This window comes from Microcaecilia unicolor, chromosome 6, assembly GCF_901765095.1.
Source record: "Microcaecilia unicolor chromosome 6, aMicUni1.1, whole genome shotgun sequence".
NCBI lineage: Eukaryota > Metazoa > Chordata > Amphibia > Gymnophiona > Siphonopidae > Microcaecilia > Microcaecilia unicolor.
In genome coordinates this window covers 258,335,906-258,356,135 of record NC_044036.1, presented here as the reverse complement: position 1 = coordinate 258,356,135, position 20,230 = coordinate 258,335,906, and the positions used below count along the sequence as shown (strand labels likewise).

General features: G+C 43.3%; 1 protein-coding gene across 1 annotated transcript in view; it reads right to left on the bottom strand.

Moving 5' to 3' along the window:
- Positions 1–19,767, bottom strand: part of TLR4 (toll like receptor 4) — a 34,592-nt gene extending 14,825 nt beyond the window's left edge. The window contains exons 1-2 of the mRNA XM_030206823.1: positions 19,670–19,767; positions 170–336 (exon numbers count right to left, since the gene is read on the bottom strand). Of these exons, the coding sequence (XP_030062683.1) occupies positions 170–336; positions 19,670–19,765 (263 nt within the window). The 5' untranslated portion in view covers positions 19,766–19,767. The remainder of the gene's footprint in view (positions 1–169; positions 337–19,669) is intronic.
- Positions 19,768–20,230: the final 463 nt, after the last annotated feature.

Genomic DNA, 20,230 nt, shown 5'->3' with positions numbered 1-20,230 from the left:
ATTCATTATAGGTAGCTTGAAAATCTGACTAGCTGAGTGTGTCCCGTGGACTGGGTTGAGAACCCCTGTCATATGCTAAAGAGAACTATTGAGATTTGCCACTATGGTCTCCTGATTCTCCACTAGGCTTCTTTGCTTCATCAGTTGATATTGATTGAATAGCTCTTACCTCGTAAGGTCCAGCACCTTTAGAGAAGGGAATTTAGCAAAGTACTTTGGGGTCAGAATAAGCAGTGGATTGAAGCTGAGGTCCAGCTGTTGCGTGGTGGAAGGGATCTCAGCAGGAATGCGAGAGAGATTTTGGTCCATGCACTGGTACTTTATATTTGCAATGACCTAAAATAAGAATTAAACAAAAAACCTTTTAAAAAGAATCTTTTACGATTGTGAAGAAGCATCAACCTTCAATAAAGAGGCCCATACTTCCAAGTTCTCAGTGAGAAAGGAATCCAAGCCAGGACTCAACTCCTAGGGAGAAAGAATCCCATTCTTACCATGTGTCCTTTGCTAAGGCCACCTCACACTACACACCTGTTCTAGGCTTTGTGCCCCAGCAAACTGAGCACTCTGCTCATTCACTGGCTATGTCACATGACATAGCCGGTTACTGCTGATTTTCACTGGCTGGCCAGTTAAGTTTAGCAGCCATATAGACCCACATAAATAACAGGTCTATCTTTGGCCGCTAGAACCTAGCCGGTCAGCTGATGAATATCGGCTTAACCATCTGTGTTTGCTGCGCCAAAAGAAACCCTGGAAATTCAATGCTGGTGGATGGATATGGCCCCAACATTGAATTTCTGGGTTCATCAGCAACAGCAGGAGTCAGTCAGTCTAACTCCTGCTGTCTCAATATTGGGGCCTTAGTACACTATGACAAGAAATCCAGAAAAAAAATCAGAAAATTAAATGGATCAAATCAAAACAAAGTTGAAATCAATATAGTCCATATTATTGGCAAACCAAGAATCCAATAACCATAGAAAAATGAATTAAGAAATTGTCATAAAGAAAAAGGAGTAACAATGCATTCATGCTATAATTTAAATGGCTAGAGAGCAAAGAGTCATAACAGAAAGTCACTTAATAGCCCCCTTATTTTCCAGAAAAAAAAATCACAAGGAGGCCTATATTCAGACCATGGGAGGTAGCACTGACCGGTTAAGCTGGAACCAGTCAAAGATATTCCACCTATTGATGCGGCAAATATGGCTGCCAAACTTAGCCAGCTCCATGATGAAAATTGGCAGATAGATGGTTATAACACGCAGTATAACCAGCTATCTGCTAGGTGCTAACCAGCAATATTCAGCAGAAGACAGCTGGCTATCCCCCGCTGAATATCACCGGATAGCCAGCTAAGTACCATTTAACTGGCCAAATCATTTTGAATATAGAGGGCTAAATTTCTAAAGGAAGTTTTAATGTATCCTGATGCTGATTTCCCACCCTTGCAATATTGTAAACTTCTGTAACAGAAGTTACAATTCAATCTATATTATTGGTTTATTTTGTATTTTTGCAAGATAAGGAGGCAATTCTGAAATTACTGTATAGAATAACTGTATAGAGTTATTAACTTAATGATCCTAGGAGGCAAAGTGCAAGTGTTTTTCAGATATTTCTAAATGGATTCCAGGAAGACAAAGTTTCTTCAGCAAGGTCAAGATGCATTTCTATGGAAACGAGTTTTCACTTACATATGTGGTAACATAGTAGATGACGGCAGAAAAAGACCTGCACGGTCCATCCAGTCTGCCCAACAAGATAAACTCATATGTGCTACTTTTTGTGTATATTTATTTATTTATTGCATTTGTATCCCACATTTTCCCACCTTTCAATTTCCTTATAAATGCTTCATTGGTTTCCAGGACAAGAAATATTGGGTAGATATTCAGCCGGCAGCGGTCACGGTTTTATGTCGGGCCATGTCCGGGCACCAACATTGAATACCAGGTTGTTAGAGAATAAATCTTTAACCACAATCATCTTGGCCTGAGGAAAAGTCCGAAATCTGAGAATCAAATTCCTGTTATCATTGTACACAATCGTTTTTTTTTTTTTTTTTTTGGGGGGGGGGGGGGGGGTTCTTGAGTTAACAATGCCTGCAAAGATTTTATATCTACCACCAAGTCATCAGATATGGAGACCTAAGTACTTAATTCAACCTCAAAATCTTGCAGCTTAAAGTTGCAGGAACAGCAACAAAAGGAGAGGGAATCTTATATAAAGTCTCCAAGGCAGACCAGAATTAGTCTAAGGTCACCACGTCCAATCTTATAAGCAACTGCAATAAGACCAAACCTGGTGGGGAAAGATCTACAACTTCTATAACCCCAACTCTGACAGATGATTCTGCCTCAGGAATCCCAACTGCAGATGCAGAACTCCAAATGGTTCCTGCCCCAGGGTGCGGCATCAATGATAATACCAATGCTGCAGGTGACAACCCCTCTACAGATGGCTGCTGAGCAATCAATTCCTATGATGTTGGGTTGATTTCTCACTGCTATCATCTGCCATGGTGATGCCTCAATGCCTTGTCCCAGTCCTGGGGAACCTCTGGTCCTATTGGGCTAAGCAACAATTCTCCCTTCAAGTTGGGACTTTCCCTCATCCCAACAATAGAGACATTCACAGGTGAAGGTACTGTAAAGCTGGTAATTACAGTTTGACAGGGTGCTTCAGATGATTATAACATAGTAAGTGATGGAAGATAAAGACCTGAATGGTCTATCCAGTCTGCCCAACAATCACATGCATTATCAATTCAAGTTTTAAATCAACAATGAACGTGATATCATTTACTTGATCATGGTCTTTCTTTGGTGTTTCTGGAACATAGACCATAGAAGTCCGCCTGGCTCTGTTCTGTCTCACTGCACCCTACGCCTGGAATAAACTTCCTGAGCCCCTACGTCTTGCCCCATCCTTGGCCAACTTTAAATCTAGACTGAAAGCCCACCTCTTTAACATTGCTTTTGACTCGTAACCACTTGTAACCACTCGCCTCCACCTACCCTCCTCTCTTCCTTCCCATACACATTAATTGATTTGATTTGCTTACTTTATTTTTTGTCTATTAGATTGTAAGCTCTTTGAGCAGGGACTGTCTTTCTTCTAAGTTTGTGCAGCACTGCGTACTCCTTGTAGCGCTATATAAATGCTAAATAGTAGTAGTAGTTATGTTCTAACTACTACAGTTACCGTCAAAGCCCACTCTAGCCTATCCAAATCCATCTTATCATTTGCGGGACAAAGATTGCAAACGTCTGCCTGGCACTGTCCTCATGTTCCCAAACCACTGGAGTTTCCGTCGAAGTTCTCTACAGCCCACCCTAAACTGGATCACCATATGCGGGACTCAGACTGTACAACCCAGCCCAGCACTAGCCTTAGTTGATGCAGCCAGAATCGCTGTCTAAGCATCACTCCACATGCAAACATATATGCAATCCTTTAAGTTTTGTGTTTTATATCATTTATTTTCTAATTGCAGATCCTCTGTGTTCATCCCATGCCTTTTTGAATTCCGCCACAGTTTCTGTGACCACCACCTTGTCACACTGTTTCATCACCTTCAGATCCTCAGATACTATCACTCCAAGATTTCTTTCCTTGTCTGTGCATATCAGCCTCTCACCTCCTAGCACATATGTCTCCCATGGATTTCTACTCCCTAAGTGCATCATTTTGCAATTCTTTGCATTGAATTTTAATTGCCGAACATTATACCATTCTTCTAACTTCTGCAGATCCTTTTTCATGCTTTCCACTCCCTCTGGAGTGTCCACTCTGTTACAAATCTTAGTATCATCCACAAAAAGGCAGAACCTACTTTATAAACCATTGGCAATGTCGCTCACAAATATATTGAACAGAATCGGCCCCAGAACCGATCCCTGAGGAACTCCACTACTCAGCTTTCCTTCCTCCGAGTGAATTTCATTAACCACCACCCTCTGGCATCTGTCCATCAACCAGTTCCTAATCCAGTTCACCACTTTGGGTCCTAACTTCAGTCTGTCAAGTTTATTCAAGAGCTTCCTATGAGGAACAATGTCAAAGGTTTTGCTGAAATCTAAGTAGATTACATCTACTGCACGTCATCGATCCAATTCTCTAGTCACCTAGACAAAGAATTCAATCAGATTCATTTGGTATGATTTACCTTTGGTAAAACCATGTTGTCTCAGATCTTGTACCCTATTGGCTTCCAGAAAATTCACTATCCTTTCCTTCAGCATCACTTCCATTACTTTTCTAATATTCGAAGTGAGGCTTACTGGCCTGTAGTTTCTAGCTTCTTCTCTCTCACCACTTTTGTGAACAGGGACCACATCTGCTCTTCTCTAATCCCAAGGAATCTCCCCTGTCTCCAAGGATTTATTAAACAAATCTTTAAGAGGATCCGCCAGAACCTCTCTGAGCTCCCTCAATATCCTGGGATGGATCCCGTCCGGTACCATGGCTTTGTCCACCTTCAATTTTTCAAGTTGTTCATAAACACTTTTTTCCGTGAACGGTGCTATATACACTCCATTCTCATACGTACATTCGCCAATCTGTTTTTTTTAGGCTGCTTCTATCCCTTCCTAAATTAGCATAAACCAGCCATTCTCAACTGGGAGAGGTAAAAGAAACCAATACTAAGGGCATATGAGAAAGTATAATTTTATAGTTTTTCATGAGAGATCAATTCAGTAACATAATAAGATGTTTTTCTGCCAGCATCTCTGAAATATTCTTCTGAAATGCCAGCTTATATCGTTTGTTTCAAACAATGATTTACATGACTCTTTTTCTGCAAACTGTCTTTCCCACAGATTATCATCTGATTTCCAGCATCTGGTTGTTTTAAGCTGTTAAACAACATTCTTCTGTTGTTTACCCAAGGCCTCCCTTGCCTGTAAGGGGATCATAAATTCCTGAGTTTACACAGGCTCATGTTCTTTAATAAATTACAGGCTTCTCAATCTCTGATAGATTCCAAAGTCACACAGGCTCATCAATCTCTGACCTTTTAACCCATTTCATAATGCATAACTTGTGCTCATTTTTCTACATTCTCCCCCCTTGAAGACCTTCTAATAAGGGCTTCATTTATATTTCAAGGTCAATGGTAGAGGTTAAGGTAGTGTTACATAGTGAAAGGTTACCAATTGAGTAAGGATTCAGAATTTTTTTTTCTCGGGCTAGACAAATCATGGTCCTTCTCCAGGATTTTCTTCCATCAACACAGAGCAGAAGTATTTGTTTAGCACGTTTGCTTTTTCCTCATCATTCTCTACACAACAGTTCACAGCATCTTTCAGTCTCACAATTCCATTATTAGTCTTCCTCCTTTCACTAATATACCTGAAAAATTTCTTCTCACCCTTCCTTACATTTCTAGCCATTTGTTCTTCCATTTGCGCTTTCGCCAGACAAGAATTTCTCTCTTGGCTCCTTTCAGTTTCATCTGGCATTCCTCTCTGGGATTGCAGAAAAGTACGGACCTTCTTGTCATCGTGTATACTTTTATGCACATAACCCGTGGGCAGTTTAATAAGAGGTCTTTTATGCACGAAATACCCTTGATCAAATTCCCTCCAATGTATAGAATGCTGGAGTAAGATAACTTTTTATTTCTCTTGTGTATCTGATCTGAAGGAGGACTTTGGCACTCTGCCTGTTCCTAAATGGGAGGCAGGAATAAAATGCATTCTATTCTTTTCAAAGCCATGTCAAGGACAGAACTGGGAATGGGTCCAGGTCTCTAATTGTTCTTACCTAACTTCCCTTAGATCTGTAAGTTTTCAGAGAACACTATTTCCACACTGGAAAGGAGGTCTCTGCAGAGTTTAGCCGTCTCCTAACAGCAAAGATAGAAACAAATAGTGCAGGAGGCATAAAGAGAGAAAGATCTAACATATTAAGAGAAAAAAGGGAGCATCGCTACAGAATGCAAAAATGTAATACATTCTTGCAGCAAAACTGGTGTATTTATAGTGCCTTAAATAAACCTTTTCAAAAACAAAAGCCTCATTTTCAGCAGGATCAGGGGTAGGGGGGAGAGATGCCTGTAGGAAGGGTCAAACTTTTTTAAAAATCAAAATAATAGAAAAATTAAATCAGAAGAAACTAATATACTAGAACCATTAAGGGCCTCTTTTATCAAGCCTCACTAGCGGTTACCACGCAGCAATGCCGAGCCTGTCAGCATTGCCGTGCCGGGACCACTAGCATGGTTTGATAAAAGAGGCCCTAAATCAGAAATTCCTATATCCCAAGAAATGTGTGACCCTCCCTCACTCCACCCTACCCCACCTTCAGCAGCCACAGAGTTTGACTGCTTCGAGACAACCTCCCATGTCACACTTTTGTAGGCTGTAAACCAAATTCAGCTTTCTGTTGCTCTTATTTGGCACCTGTTACCATTACATCATTATGGCTGGATTAAGTAATGAGTAAGAAATGATTTATCCAACAAATCACTGGAGCTGAGAATCTCATAATGTCAGTAGGAAGGGGCAGAGTTGATCTTTTAATCTGATAGAACAGATCTGGAATTGGATACAGGGCATTTCAGTTCAAAACTAATGTCCCTAGACAGGAACTTGACTATGGTGATAAAGAAGCTGGATCACTCTCACCATTAGCTTACAGTTAACATCTGTTCTGCTTGGATGTTACCTTACCCAAGTGACTTCATTTCTGCAAGTGAACAGCATGATGCTACCTTTGTCTTCTTCCCTACCTTCCCCTCGATCTGCCCCTGTCTCTTACCCTTCCCTGAGCACCTGCCCCCTGCTTCCTTCCCCCAGTTACCTTCCCCTGCCTTTTAACTGGAGAGAGGTGTATGATAAAGTCAGAATATAAAGTTTTTTAAAATGTGACTGTGGGAGAGGAAGTGTTCTAGTGGTTAGTGTATAGTGTAATGTGCTGAGAAGCAGGGAAGCCAGGCTTCGCTTTCTGCTTCTGCCACTGGCACCCTTTGTGACCTTGGGCAAGTCACTTTTGTAAACCCCCTGGTGGCAGAGCAAGGTATTACAATGATGGTACCAAATATGTCACAGTGTTTCCCCAAAATGGCTCAACACCCACCAGGGAGTTTAACAATAAAAAGAAAATATTTTTTATTATTTGAATTATATTTAAATGCTAATGAAATTTTACCAACTTGCAAATTTAACATACCGTGTTTCCCCGAAAATAGGACATCCTCCGAAAGTAAGACCTAGTAGAGGTCTTGCTTAAATTTGAAAATATAAGGCATCCCCCGAAAATAAGACCTAGCAGGGGAGGCCTTATTTTTCGGGGAAACATCGGGGTCACCCCCCCCACCCGAGATCACTGGCTCCCCCCCTCGATCAGCGGCTCCCCCCGCCCTCAGTCACTCCCGGAACCAACCTCTTAACCGCTTCCTTTCACCTTCGCACTCGCCGCAAGCAGCAGGGCTGGCCACTCCTTCCTTCCGTGTCCCGCCCTCGTCTGACGTTACGTTACGTCAGGCGAGGGCGGGACACGGAAGGAAGGAGTGGCCTGCCCTGCTGCTTGCGGCGAGTGCGAAGATGAATGGTGAAAGGAAGCATTTAAGAGGTTAGTTACTTCCGGGAGCGACTGAGGGCAGGGGGAGCCACCGATCGAGGAGGGGAGCCAGCGATCTCGGGGGGGGGGGGGAGTGACCCCGATGTTTCCCCGAAAAATAAGGCCTCCCCTGAAAATAAGACCTAGCAGGTCTTGGGGAGCAAAATTTAATATAAGACAGTGTCTTATTTTCGGGGAAACACGGTATGTATTTCAATTACAGGTTTGCAACACAAATCAGTTTAGTCTCTAGAAACATTGAGAGCATCCTCAGATAAGTATAAATATTAGTTACATAAATCATTTAGGTACATTCAATTCCGCAAAACACCAGACTCTTCAAAGTCTCCCCTCTCCTGTCCCTCAGACCCCCGGAGACCCCCAAGGATCCCAACATGTAAGTTTTCCTCTACTCTTTTTTTCTTCTTTAGTTATCTCTCACTTATTGTTCAGGTTTCCTTTACTATTTTCTCTTATGTGCACTTTTTTAAAATAGTTTCAGTCACTTAGCTGTTCTCTTTGTTTTCTCTCTGGCTCTCTTGAACGGTGGGCGCCTTTTCTTTCAGGTGATGATCTCCAGCATCAACTTTCTTCCAGTCTTATCCTAGTAACATGTTCTCACCAATACAGCTCCCTCCCAACTGCCAGCCTGAGCTGTTTGTCACTCTCCTAAAAGTTCCATCAGTATGCGGAACACTCAGCGCATGCACACAGACTACTCAGTTTCACTGCACTGCTGTTCACTGTGTCTACACCAGATCTAGAAGGAGCCAGGTAATCTTTTATAATTTAACCCATAGGGTTACACTTTCACTCATTGCCTCGGGTACCACTTACATATGGATGATCAAAAGCAAACACCGGTGCTAGAGGCTGTTAGCGCCATAGTAGCACCTGCATTTGGTACCGCCCCATGATCAGAGTCCCTGAGCTTGTGAAACAACGTGCTCATGGGCTTTGAATGCAACTAGCATGCAAATGCATGTAAAACAGGGTTATTAGTGCAAATAGCATACAAATGCATGTTAAACCTATTCATCTCCAATGATCAGCGACCAGCACGCCAAAGATTTGGGTTGCTGGCTGCGGCAAGCCCTACACCAGCTCTGAGCTGGTGTTAGGGTTTGCAGACCATTGGAGAGGAATGGTGAGCTCTGTTCAGCATGCATTTGCATGCTAGAGGGCCCCATTCCCCTCAATGAAGCAACCCCCCAGGAACCGACAACCCCCTCCAGCGACAGGGGGCTGGAGGTCCGGCGGACATCCAGTCCCCCCAATAACCCACCCAGGTTCAAGGAGGGCTGGAGATCCAGTGGGTCTCCAGCTCCCCCTAACTCCCCTCAGCATTTCTAAAAAGTCCCTGGTGACCCAGTGGCGACCGCTCCCCCCCCCCCCCAGTCCCCCCGACACAGTTCAGGGAGGGCTGGAGATCCAGTGGGTCTCCAGCCCCTCCTAACTCCCCAGCATTAGCAAGGGGTCCCTGGTGGTCCAGTGTCAATCCCCCTACCCCCTGCCCCCTACCCCCTACCTTGAGTTGGAGGAGGGAGGTAGCCTGCCTCCCTCCTCTTCCTTCGAGGCCGCCTGCAAAATGGTGGCGCCCAGCCCTGCCCAGTGTATCCTGGGATGTTCTGGGTGGGGCTTCACACCATATAAGGGAGTTTCTCCTGGGGGGGCTTTTGATCATCTGTCCGTTAGATTGTAAGCTCTTCAGGGATATATTGTACCTTAGTATAATCACCATTGTACATTGCTACATGCATCCAGTAGTGCAAAAAAAACACCTAAAAGATCAGTAATTGCACTGTATGCTCCATGAATACTATATTTATTTATGATTTGACATTATGCTATATTTATTTACAATTTTTACATGATATAGTGGAATTAGAAAAAGTACAGTGAAGGGCAACGAAAATGAAAAAGGGGATGGGACGAATTCCCTATGAGCAAAGGCTGAAGCATCTAGGGCTCTTCAGCTTGGAGAAAAGGCGGCTGAGGTCTATAAAATAGTGAGTGGAGTGGAGCAGGTAGACATGAATCACTTGTTTATACTTTCCAAAAATACTAAGACTAGGGGCATGCGATGAAGCTACAAAGCAGTAAATTTAATACGAATCGGAGACAATTTTTCTTCAATCAATGTGTAATTAAACTCTGGAATTCATTGCCAGAGAATGTTGTAAAGGCGGTTAGCGGGGTTTAAAAAAAGGTCTAGTCAGCTTCCTAAAGGAAAAGTCCATAGACCATTATTAAATTGACTTGAGGAAAATCCACTGCTATTTCTGGGATAAGCAGCATAAAATGTATTGAACTTTTTCGGGATCTTGCCTGGTATTTGTGGCCTGGATTGGCCACTGTTGGAAACAGGATGCTGGGCTTGATGGACCTTTGGTCTGTCCCAGCATGGCAAATCTTATGTACTTACGTACTTATGTTAAATGGTCGGATAAGATAAATTATTATTTTTGGTATGATAACCCCCCCCCCCCTTCACATTCCTAGCATTTCCATTTTGCATCTGTTTGTTCCTCTCCTGCACATTTTTCCATCCTTTTGCAAATACCTGGGCATTGCAAGAGCTTGTGCCAAAACCACTGCCACTCTTCTGCCACTCTTCCATGTCTTTATCTGCCCTATGAGCATGTTCAGAACTTGTGGGTCGGTGCTACTTCTATGCCAGGGGTTCTCATCCCAGTCTTCAAGACACACCCATCCAATCAGGTTTTCAGGATTTCTACAATGGATATGCATGATATAAATTTGCATGCACTACTTTTAGTATGGAAATCTACCTCATGCATATTCATTCTGGATATCCTGAAAACCTGACTTGCTAGGTGTATTCTGAGGGCTGGGTTGAGAACCACTTCTCTGTGGTGATCTTATGACATGCAAGGTCTGCATACAGGAAATGCAAATTCAGAAGTTTTGAATATGCTGCAGGGCCAGCAAAGACAGGGGAAAGTGGCAGCAGCATGGCATAGTGTGTTAGTGGTGTTCAGCCATATTCAAGTCTGCATAGTATTGGTTTGGTCTGTGCAGCTGCTTGAGGAACAGAACCTTAAAAGGAACAGTGGTCAGCAGACTGGTGATGCTGAGTACTCTCCAGCAAGGTTATAAGGTCCTAGAAGACAGATATTTAGACAGCAGCCTCATTAAGGATGGGAGTTCTTTGATGGGGACATTGGGGGAAGGTGGTAGATGTTGGATCTTATATGGTCATTTTTCTAGGCTGGTAGAGAGCCAGTGAAGAAGAAAATGAAAATTAACAAAGATAAGGAGTGATATCCTGCACAGTCAATCCTCTACAACTGGAAACGGAAATATTTCATTGCAGTTCAGATAGTAATAACTGGGCAGACTGTGTGGGCCAATGAGTCTTGATCTACCATCATTTACTAAATAACCACGAGGCAAATCTATAACTGTGAATCTATCTTTAAGTGCCTTGATGGTGTCTATTCAGAGCCTATCCTATAATGAAAAGTAATCCCCCTCTCCCCGATATTCAACACTAACTGGCCAGGAACAGCTCCTGGCTGGTTAAATAGGGTTTAAGCACCTAAATGTGAATATTCAGTGGGAGATAACCAGATATCTCCCACTGAATATCCCAGTTAGCGGCTAGCCACTAACTGGCTATATTGTGCAATATAGCCAGTTAGGCGTGGATATTCACCGCCTCTCCAACTATATTGAGGAGTCAAAATCGGGTACTTAAATAGGCCTATCTTTGACTGCTAAAAACTTAACTGATTCACGCTGAATATCAGCATAGCTGGTTAAATTTTTAGGGGCCAAAATAAACCTGGATATTCAATGCTGGTCACTGGAAACAGCCGGGCACTAAATATGAGGGTTTAATGCCGGACGTAGACAGCAAAAGCGCTGCCTGCCACTAGCTGAATATCAGGCCCAATGTGTCTGTTTTTGCTTTGCCACTCTCCTATGGTTCAAAAGCACCTGCTATCATATAAATATTGCTGACTTGAATATTCAGAGGCACAATCCAGATAGAGCCTTTGAATATCCTTTCAAAGCCTCTTGATGCTATGAGGTTAGTGCCGGGCCAGAGTCAGAGCGGTTCCAGAACTTATCTAGATAGTAGCAATAATTATCTGGATAATTCAGAACAGAAAAAACTCTTACCCTCCCCCTCTCCCTCCCGCCAAGATTTTGATAATTAATCTCAACAATCATGATCGTCACACAAATACATACAAAAATGGAACTTTAAGCTTGTACTAATGGTTCTTTGAATTTGTGCTGCTGCTTTTTGCTGCCCCTAAGAAGCTGTTGTTCTAGGCACCTTCCAGTCTTACCTAATGGTTGACCCGCACCAGAACTAACAATGCAAAAGGGGAAGGCTTCCTGCCCTTCTGACCCTTCTATAGGAATAAAGCAAAGCTCAGAAATTGAACGTTCTCATTGCAAATTCTAAAAGGTGGTTTTGCCTTACTTCTTCTCCAATTGCTCTGTGTCAGATTCCAAGATACAGTATTTACAGTAGAAATATGCAGTGTGTATGTCTGTGTTCTGTAGCAGTTATGTAAAGCAGAAGCATTTTATATTATGTTACTGAGAATGGCACTGAAGCTAGAGAAAATTTGTCCTCCCTGTCTTTGTTTTTTGATTAAACTTCTCTTTCCTTTTTTTGTGGGCTTGAATAGGAAAATCATTGTCTTCCTTTTTCCACTTCCTAGGTTATGAAATATTCATGACTAATCGTTTCTTTAAATAGTAGTTCTAAGTTTTCCTCTCACACCTCAAAGTTCCACATAGAACTAATGGCACAGAAAGGCACAATAAGGTGACATATCTCATTACTGGAAACATTAAAGAGCCTGAAGAGAATTCTGGAGAATGAAGAGATTATGAACACTTGAGGCATTCCCATTCCATCCAATAAAAAGCTGGATGCAAGAAAGCCAGACATAGTAGTAAAGGAGGAAGAATGTCAGTAACTGTATTGATAAAAGAAGTGTTAATGGCAAGTGGTTATTCTGAGAATAGTGTGGAGAGAGAGAAGGTCCTCAACTGGCAATAAATTTGAGAGACTGAGATCATACTCTACATACCCTAGCCTAGGTGTGAGGTTCATTACTGCCATGGTAGGCTCAAAATTGACTGGAGATACTGCCTCAAAAGGAACTGAAGACATGTCCTGAAAAGCTAGTGTAGATCAGATGCAAAGTCTGAACACTTACTATAGAGTGACAATTGTGTGTGCATATTCATGGGATATGTTGCTTGAAAATAAAATCCCTGTGCTAGAATTCTCATCCTTCCCTGGCATCTCTTGAGAATTTTGTCGATCAAAGGGAAAACCAAAATGTTATCAAATGCTATAATTGGCAAAAAGCTATTAGAAGGCATAAATATGCATGCACATTTCTGGAATGCACAGAGCCCCTCAAAAACACCCCTTCATGAGCCTCGTGGATGCCCTGACATGATGGAAACATTGGTTGCGATTTGAATGCAAAAGGCATGCAACATCAAAGCCTTATTAAGGGTTGGATAAAGGAATACATTTGTGAGAGTTCCTTTATCAGAATTCTCATGTTCCCCCCATGATGGCTCTGAGTATGTGGTTCGGCAGGACTGTAGTGAGGTATGTGTGGTCAGAGAAGCTGCACAGGGTGCAATGGAGGCAGGAGCGCTATCTGTAGGTATTCTTTTATAGTCCCCTCACAGAGGTGAGGGTCCACCACATACACCCCTCCCAACACTTCCCCAACTGCATCCATCCCTTCCTGAAAACCCCTACTGCTAGAAGAATCCACCATCCCAAAGAGCATCCACACCTCCTGAGGACCTCTACCTCTTCACAGGTCACCCCAGACATGCCCAAAGGATACCTTGGTGGTCTGTGATCTCAAGTCTCTGCTGCCCTTGCCAGCTCTAGATTCAAAATGGCAACTGTGGCCTCTAGCAGTAGCCAAAATTGCAGTTGTAATTTTGAACCCAGAGCAGCACAGGCAGCAGCAACTGGGAAGGAATGCTGCCCACCATATGTTAGATCACTAGGGCATCCTTCAGGTATGCCTGGGGACTACAAGGGGGTCCTTGGGAGGGGGTGGATGCACTTTGGAGTCTTCAGGATGGGAGTTATTCTGAGGGGGGGGGGGGCTGCAGAAGAGGGATGGATGTGTTTGAAAGGCTTTTGGGAGGGGTGGATACACTTGGGGGGTAGTTGGTGTTGCTTCAGAGGGGGATGGATGCTCTAAGGGGGTTGGGGGTTGGGCTGCTATAATGGGTGAGTCACACAGGATGCAATTATAGCTTTCTACAGCCCAGAGTTTAGAGTAAAACATTGAATAGCAAAGATATTAGTGACAGACACACACATGGATACACAAGAATATTGAATAAACCTCCTTCCCTTAGCAAAGTAGGCTAAAAATGAATACAAACAGGGTTAAAGTAACAGACAAATTCAGAGAACATATGGTTCTCCGAAAAAAAACGGCAAGTCAAATGAGTACAGAAAATGATTCCAACATTCCAGTACCCATAAGAAACTGTAAACCACTTAGGTCTAGGCGGTATATAAATGCTTAAATAAATAAAGGCTCCAAACACCAGCATAAAATTTGTTTCTATTGGACTGTTTTGACATGATGGCTTGCTTTATAATTGGATTTTGTAATCTGCATTTGTGAAAGATAATGTACATGTTAAGTATAGGCTTGAATTTAAAAATCTTACACTAACTGATTAATCCCTCCATGAGAGCACTCCATCATCTTTGGCTACATATGTTTCAGGGAGATCAATAAGGTCCTTGGAAGTCCATAGGTGGCTATCCTGGCACTTCCCATAGAGCTCATCTGGGGTCTAACAGGATAGCACTTTCTTGTTGCTGCCCCCCATTCTTTTGAATCAATTTCCTATTTATTTACATGCTGAAGGGTCTCACAGGAATAAAACACTCTTGAAAACATGTTTTTGCATAAAGATGTTTGGAGACTCAGGACATGGAAGACAAACACAAGCGGGAATGGAGGGGTGGTAGTCCCTGAATGACTTTCAGAGGACTGTGTTCATGAGGAACTGGCTAAACTAAAGGTGGAAAAAGCGATGGAGCCAGATGGCAAACATCCGAGGATACTGAGGGAACTTAGGGAAGTTCTAGCGTCTCCATTGGCTGACCTTTTCAGTGCTTCTCTGGAGTTGAGAGTGGTCCCGGAGGAATGGAGGAGAGTAGATGTGGTCCCTATCCACAAAAGTGGAAGTAAGTCCAATAAGTCTGACTTTTGTGTTAAGTAAATTAACGGAAATGCTTTTAAAACAGAGAATAGTAGTTTTTGGACTCCAATGGATACAGGACCCGAGGCAGCATGGTTTCAATAGAATCAGGTCTTGCCAGATGGGAATGGCTCTTCCATTATAAAAATTAGGCAGTCACTGATAGTGCCAACATTTGGGGGAGGAGTAGCTAAATCACAGAAACCTTCAGTGTCACCCACTCACTTCTAAACAAAGCATGGCACCAATTACAAACAACCCTGAGCCTCTCCTCACACTTGATCACCTGGGAAACACCCATGGGTCTCCTTGGAAGTCTAGTGGACTATGGCAGGAGTGGTCCCTCTCCACTCCTTTCCAAAGACATTGGGGTACAAAATAGCAGCTATGACTCCCAACATTAGTCTTGCAATACTGTGGGGATCATCCTGCCATATGAGTGATTATACATACAATGAAGGGTGAATCCTGCTTGTAACACTGAAAGACTACTGCTAGAGGCTGCCTTTCCATATAAAGGCAATCATTCCTTACATAGCAGGATGCCACCTAATGGTACTACCACATGACTATTACTAGGAGTCACAACCACCATTTTACACACTAGAAGCTCAGGGCAGAAATAGAAGGCAACCCTCCTGCTCTAGTACAACTAGACTAGCAGGGGAACCCCTGAGTGAGTCCCAGGGAGTCAGGAGTGAGGAGAGGGTTAGGGTAGGGTTTGGCTTATATTTGGGGGAGGTGCTTATATTGAGAGAGCTTGCCTTCAAAGATCTGAATCCGGAGCTTACCTTGAGGGTGCCTGGATTTGAGGATCTTATCATGAAGTGTCTGGATTGGGGTACTTATCATGGGAAAGGCTAAATTTGGGGGTTTATCTCAGGAACCCTGATTCTGGAGGGGATACTATCAGGAAGATCTTGGCTGCTATCAGTAACGTGGCAGCACCTAATGCAACCTCTTGATGTGGTGTTAAGTGCAGCCATGCTATCAGAAATCAGGATAGATATCACATGGTATGTAATTGCATGATAACTATCATCAACTATCATACCTAATTTCTGTCCAGATTCTACTCCAATTCTGCTCCAATCCTGTCCCACCCCGCATTTGTCACTAAATAAATACTGCTGTTTAGTGATCACAGAAGAAAATCCCGGAGAAGAACCGTGGTCAGCTGCAGAGGGTATATCTGTGAATGGAGTGGATATTGCACCGTTCATAGAAGAAAGCATTTATTAACAACTTGGAAATCTGAAAATGAACAAAGCTACATGGCCAGATGAGATACATCCCAGTATTCTGAGGGAGCTCAGAGAAATCCTAGCTGGACCTCTTAAGGATTTATTTAATAGATCTTTAGAGACAGGAGAGGTTCTGCACGATTGGAGACGAGTGGATGGACAGAGAAGTGGGAAACTATAGGCTGGTAGCCCTCATGTCGGTGGTAGAAAAAATAATGCTGCTGATGGAAAAGATAGTTAGCTTTCTAGACTCCAGCGGGTTGCAGGATCCAAGGCAACATATATTTACCAAAGGAAAATCCTACCAAATGAATCTGAACTGGATAAACGACATGCATTAGATATAATCTACTTGGATTTCAGCAAAGCCTTTGATACGGCTCCTTACAGAAGACTCCTGAATAAGATGAGAGGGCTGAACTTAGCACCCAAAGTGGTGAACTGGATTGGAAACTGGTTGACTGACAGACGACAGAGTGTGGTAGTAAATGGAATCTGCTCAAAGGTAAGGAAGGTGAGTAGTGGAGTGCCTCAGGGGTCAGTACTGGGGCCAATATTGTTCAATATATTTGTGAGTGACACTGCCGAAAGATTAGAAGAGAAAGTTTGCTTTTTGCGGATGACACATAGATAGCCAATAGAGTGGATACCCCAAAGGGAGTAGAAACCATGAGAAGAGATCTCCAAAAGTTGGAAGAATATTCAAAGGTCTGGCAGTTAAAATTTAATGCAAAGAAGTGCAGAGTGATGCACTTGGTGTGCAGAAATCCAAGGGAGATGTACTAAATAGGAGGAGATTGATAAGCACAGCTCAGGAGAGGGACCTTGGGGAAATGGATCTCAAGGTGATAAAACAATGTGACAAAGCGGTGGCCACAGCCACAACGATTCTAGGCTGCAAAGAGAGGGGTATAACCAGAAGAAAAAAGGAGGTGTTGATGCCCTTGTACAAGTCGTTGGTGAGGCCCCACTTGGAATATTGTGTTCAGCTTTGGAGGCCGTATCTAAGGATGTAAAAAGAATTAAAGTGGTTCAGAGAAAAGCAACGAAAATGGTATGGGGTTTGTGCCATAAGACATATGAGAAGAGACTTGATGACCTGAAGATGTATATTCTGGAGGAAAGGAGAGACAGGGGTGATATGATACAGGCATTCAAATATTTGAAAGGTTTTTACAAACAAACCTATTCCAGAGATTGGAAGGTGGTACACTGACTCAGGAAAAATGTCAGGAAGTACTTTCTCACAGAGAGGGTGGTAAATACCTGGAATGCCCTCCCATGGGAGGTGGTGAAAATGAAAATGGTAACAGAATTTAAAAATGTGTAGGATAAACACAAAGGAATCCTGCATGAAAGGCATGGAACCAAACAATTTAGTGGTGATTAAATGGCAACATCTGTAACTGAGAAGCAAAGTTAATGCTGGGCAGACTTCTATGGTTTGTCCCATGATCATGGCTGGACATAGTCAGCTTCAGTAGTTGGAAGACACAGTCAGTGCTGGGCAAACTTTTACGGTCTGAACTCTGATCATGGTTGAACAGATAGGCCAGTGCTGAGCAGACTTCTACAGTCTGTGCCCTAATCATGGCTGGATAGATTTGGATGGGCTGGAGTGGGGCTTCGATGAGAACTTCATAAGTTGGAGAACAAGACCACTGCCAGACAGACTTCTATGATCTACTCCTATGGTCTGTGCAAGGACAAATCAGGATCAAGTATACATATGTAGTATCACATCATCACTATGTATTTATCTTGTAGGGCAGACTGGATGGACCGTGCAGGTCTTTATACTTACTACTTAACATTTCTAGAGCGCTACTAGGGTTACGCAGCACAGTGCAAATTAACAAGGAAGGACGGTCCCTGCTCAAAGGAGCTTACCTGCCGTCATCTACTATGTTACTATCGTAATATGGTATTTTACAGCATGGTTGATTTTACTGCATGGTAACTGTTACAGCAACTGTCTGGTTATACTTGCCTCCAGAGAGACTCTTTATAAGAAAACAGGATAATAAAACTGACTAAGGAAATAAAGCTACTAGTTTGAAAGTGTTGTACATTTGTTTTTTTAGCCAGGACTTCTCAAAAAAGCTCTAAAGATTCCCAAGCCAGGATAGTCACACCAAATAGGCATGACGCAAATTTACAGATACTGTCTGCCATGTAAGCAAATTTCTCTCTTGCACATTCATTCTGGATATCCTGAAAGCTTTACTAAATGGAAGATCCCCAGGGCAGTTTGGGGAGCTCTGCTTTAAGGCAAAGCAACAGTGGAAAATGTTGTGTGTTTCTACCGTCAGTAAATGCCTTCTGCCCAACCCCGGATACTGCTTGGCAAACAGATTTCCTAGTTCTAATAAATTATTAGATTCCCTGAAGTTTCAGATGAGAAAGCTACAAAACCGAGCTTTTCCTGTGAGCTTAATAAAAATCAGCACCTGTGCTTACACTCAGTGACTTACTACCACATCTCACTCACTACGAGAGTCTTTGGTATGTCTGGGTGAAATGCTCTGTACTCACTGGTCGATGGTGACAAAATATATCACTTCTTTCTGGTAGAATATTAGACCCTTCTGTTTTCACTGCATGTGAGATTCCTCAGCTCTCACTGTCTCTGAGACCCAGGAGCACTCATTATCAATTTTCACTTTCTATGAGCAAGGCCTTCCAACCTTTTTTGCCTGTTTGTAAGATACCTCATTCCTCAGTGCCCAAGTGAGAGACCTCTCTACACCAGCTGTCTCTATCCTTTAGACCTCTCAATACCCACCATTTGAACAAGAGACCACTGTCTGTGTGAGAAACCCCTCAGCGTTCACTGTTTGTCTGAAAGACCTCTCAACACCCATTTTCTTGGTGAGACCCCTCAGCATTCATTCTTTGTGTGAGAGATCCTTCAAAGCTCATTGCCTGTGTGAGACCCAGTGCTGTAGCGAGGGCTAACGGCACCCTGGGCGGGTCGCCGCTGCGTACCCCCCCCCCCCCCGGGTACAGCACGGTCCGACCCCCCCCCCTCTGCGGCGCAACCCCCCCCCCCCCGGACCGCATTCTTACCTGCGGGAGGGCCGATCCGCCCCGAGTACACGTCACTCGGAGCTGCGTCGGCCCCGCTGGTTCCCTGCTCTCTCTGCACCGGAACAGGAAGTAGCCTGTTCCGAGGCAGAGAGAGCAGGGAACCAGCGGGGCCGGCACCCCCTGAGCGCGTGCACCCGGGGCGGACCGCCCCTCCCGCCCCCCTTCCTACGCCACTGATGAGACCCCTCAACCTTCACTGACTGTGAGAGAGTCAGCATTCACTGTCCATGTGAGAGACCCCTCAGCAGCATCCACTGTCTGTGATAAAACCTTCAGCATTCACAGTCTATGAGAGAGACCCCTCAGCATCTACTGGCTGTTCAGCATTCACTGTCTCTTTGAGAGATCTTTCAATACCCACTATCTTTGTGCAAAAATTCTCAGCTCTGTTTGTGAAAGAAACTCTGTTTTTCCTTTCATAGACCACATTCTCACTTCTAACCTACATGCTGAGAAGCTTAGTTTTCAAAGACACAGAACGTGTAAAGAATTTATTTTCAGACCTCACATACCTCAGTGCACCATCTTTGATTACCAGCAACAAACAAAGGCCAGGAGAGAACTGGCATTGAGGACAGGAGAAAAAATAAAGCATCTGACCCAGCCATCTTCTGAGTAGAGAGAAGCATGTGGCATGTATCTCTGTGTGTGTCCAGGAAGTGAAGCCCTGCAAGGGTGAAGTTACTTAATAGCTTGAAACCAAATAGAGCATTAAACCTCAGAAAAGGAGCAAAAACAATTAAAGAGGAAGTAAAACTGATAACAAAAGCTTTAAAAGGCCTTATTTGGGGGCGGGGAACAAGGACACATTCCCGAAATACAAGATGATCCTACTGAGTCCCAGACTGATAGAGATATCATAAAACAATGAATATAGGTTTGTAAAAAAATAAAAATAAAAACCACAATCCAGCTCAAACAGCAATTAGACTAGGCTTGTGACTACTGCATATATATCCACTACAAACAAGTATTATTTTCTACTATAGAGCAAATTTGTGATGGGAGAGCAAAGACCTTAGGTCTGTGGTGACTGGCTGAGGAAATGGACTGAATATTAGAGACAGTTGCTG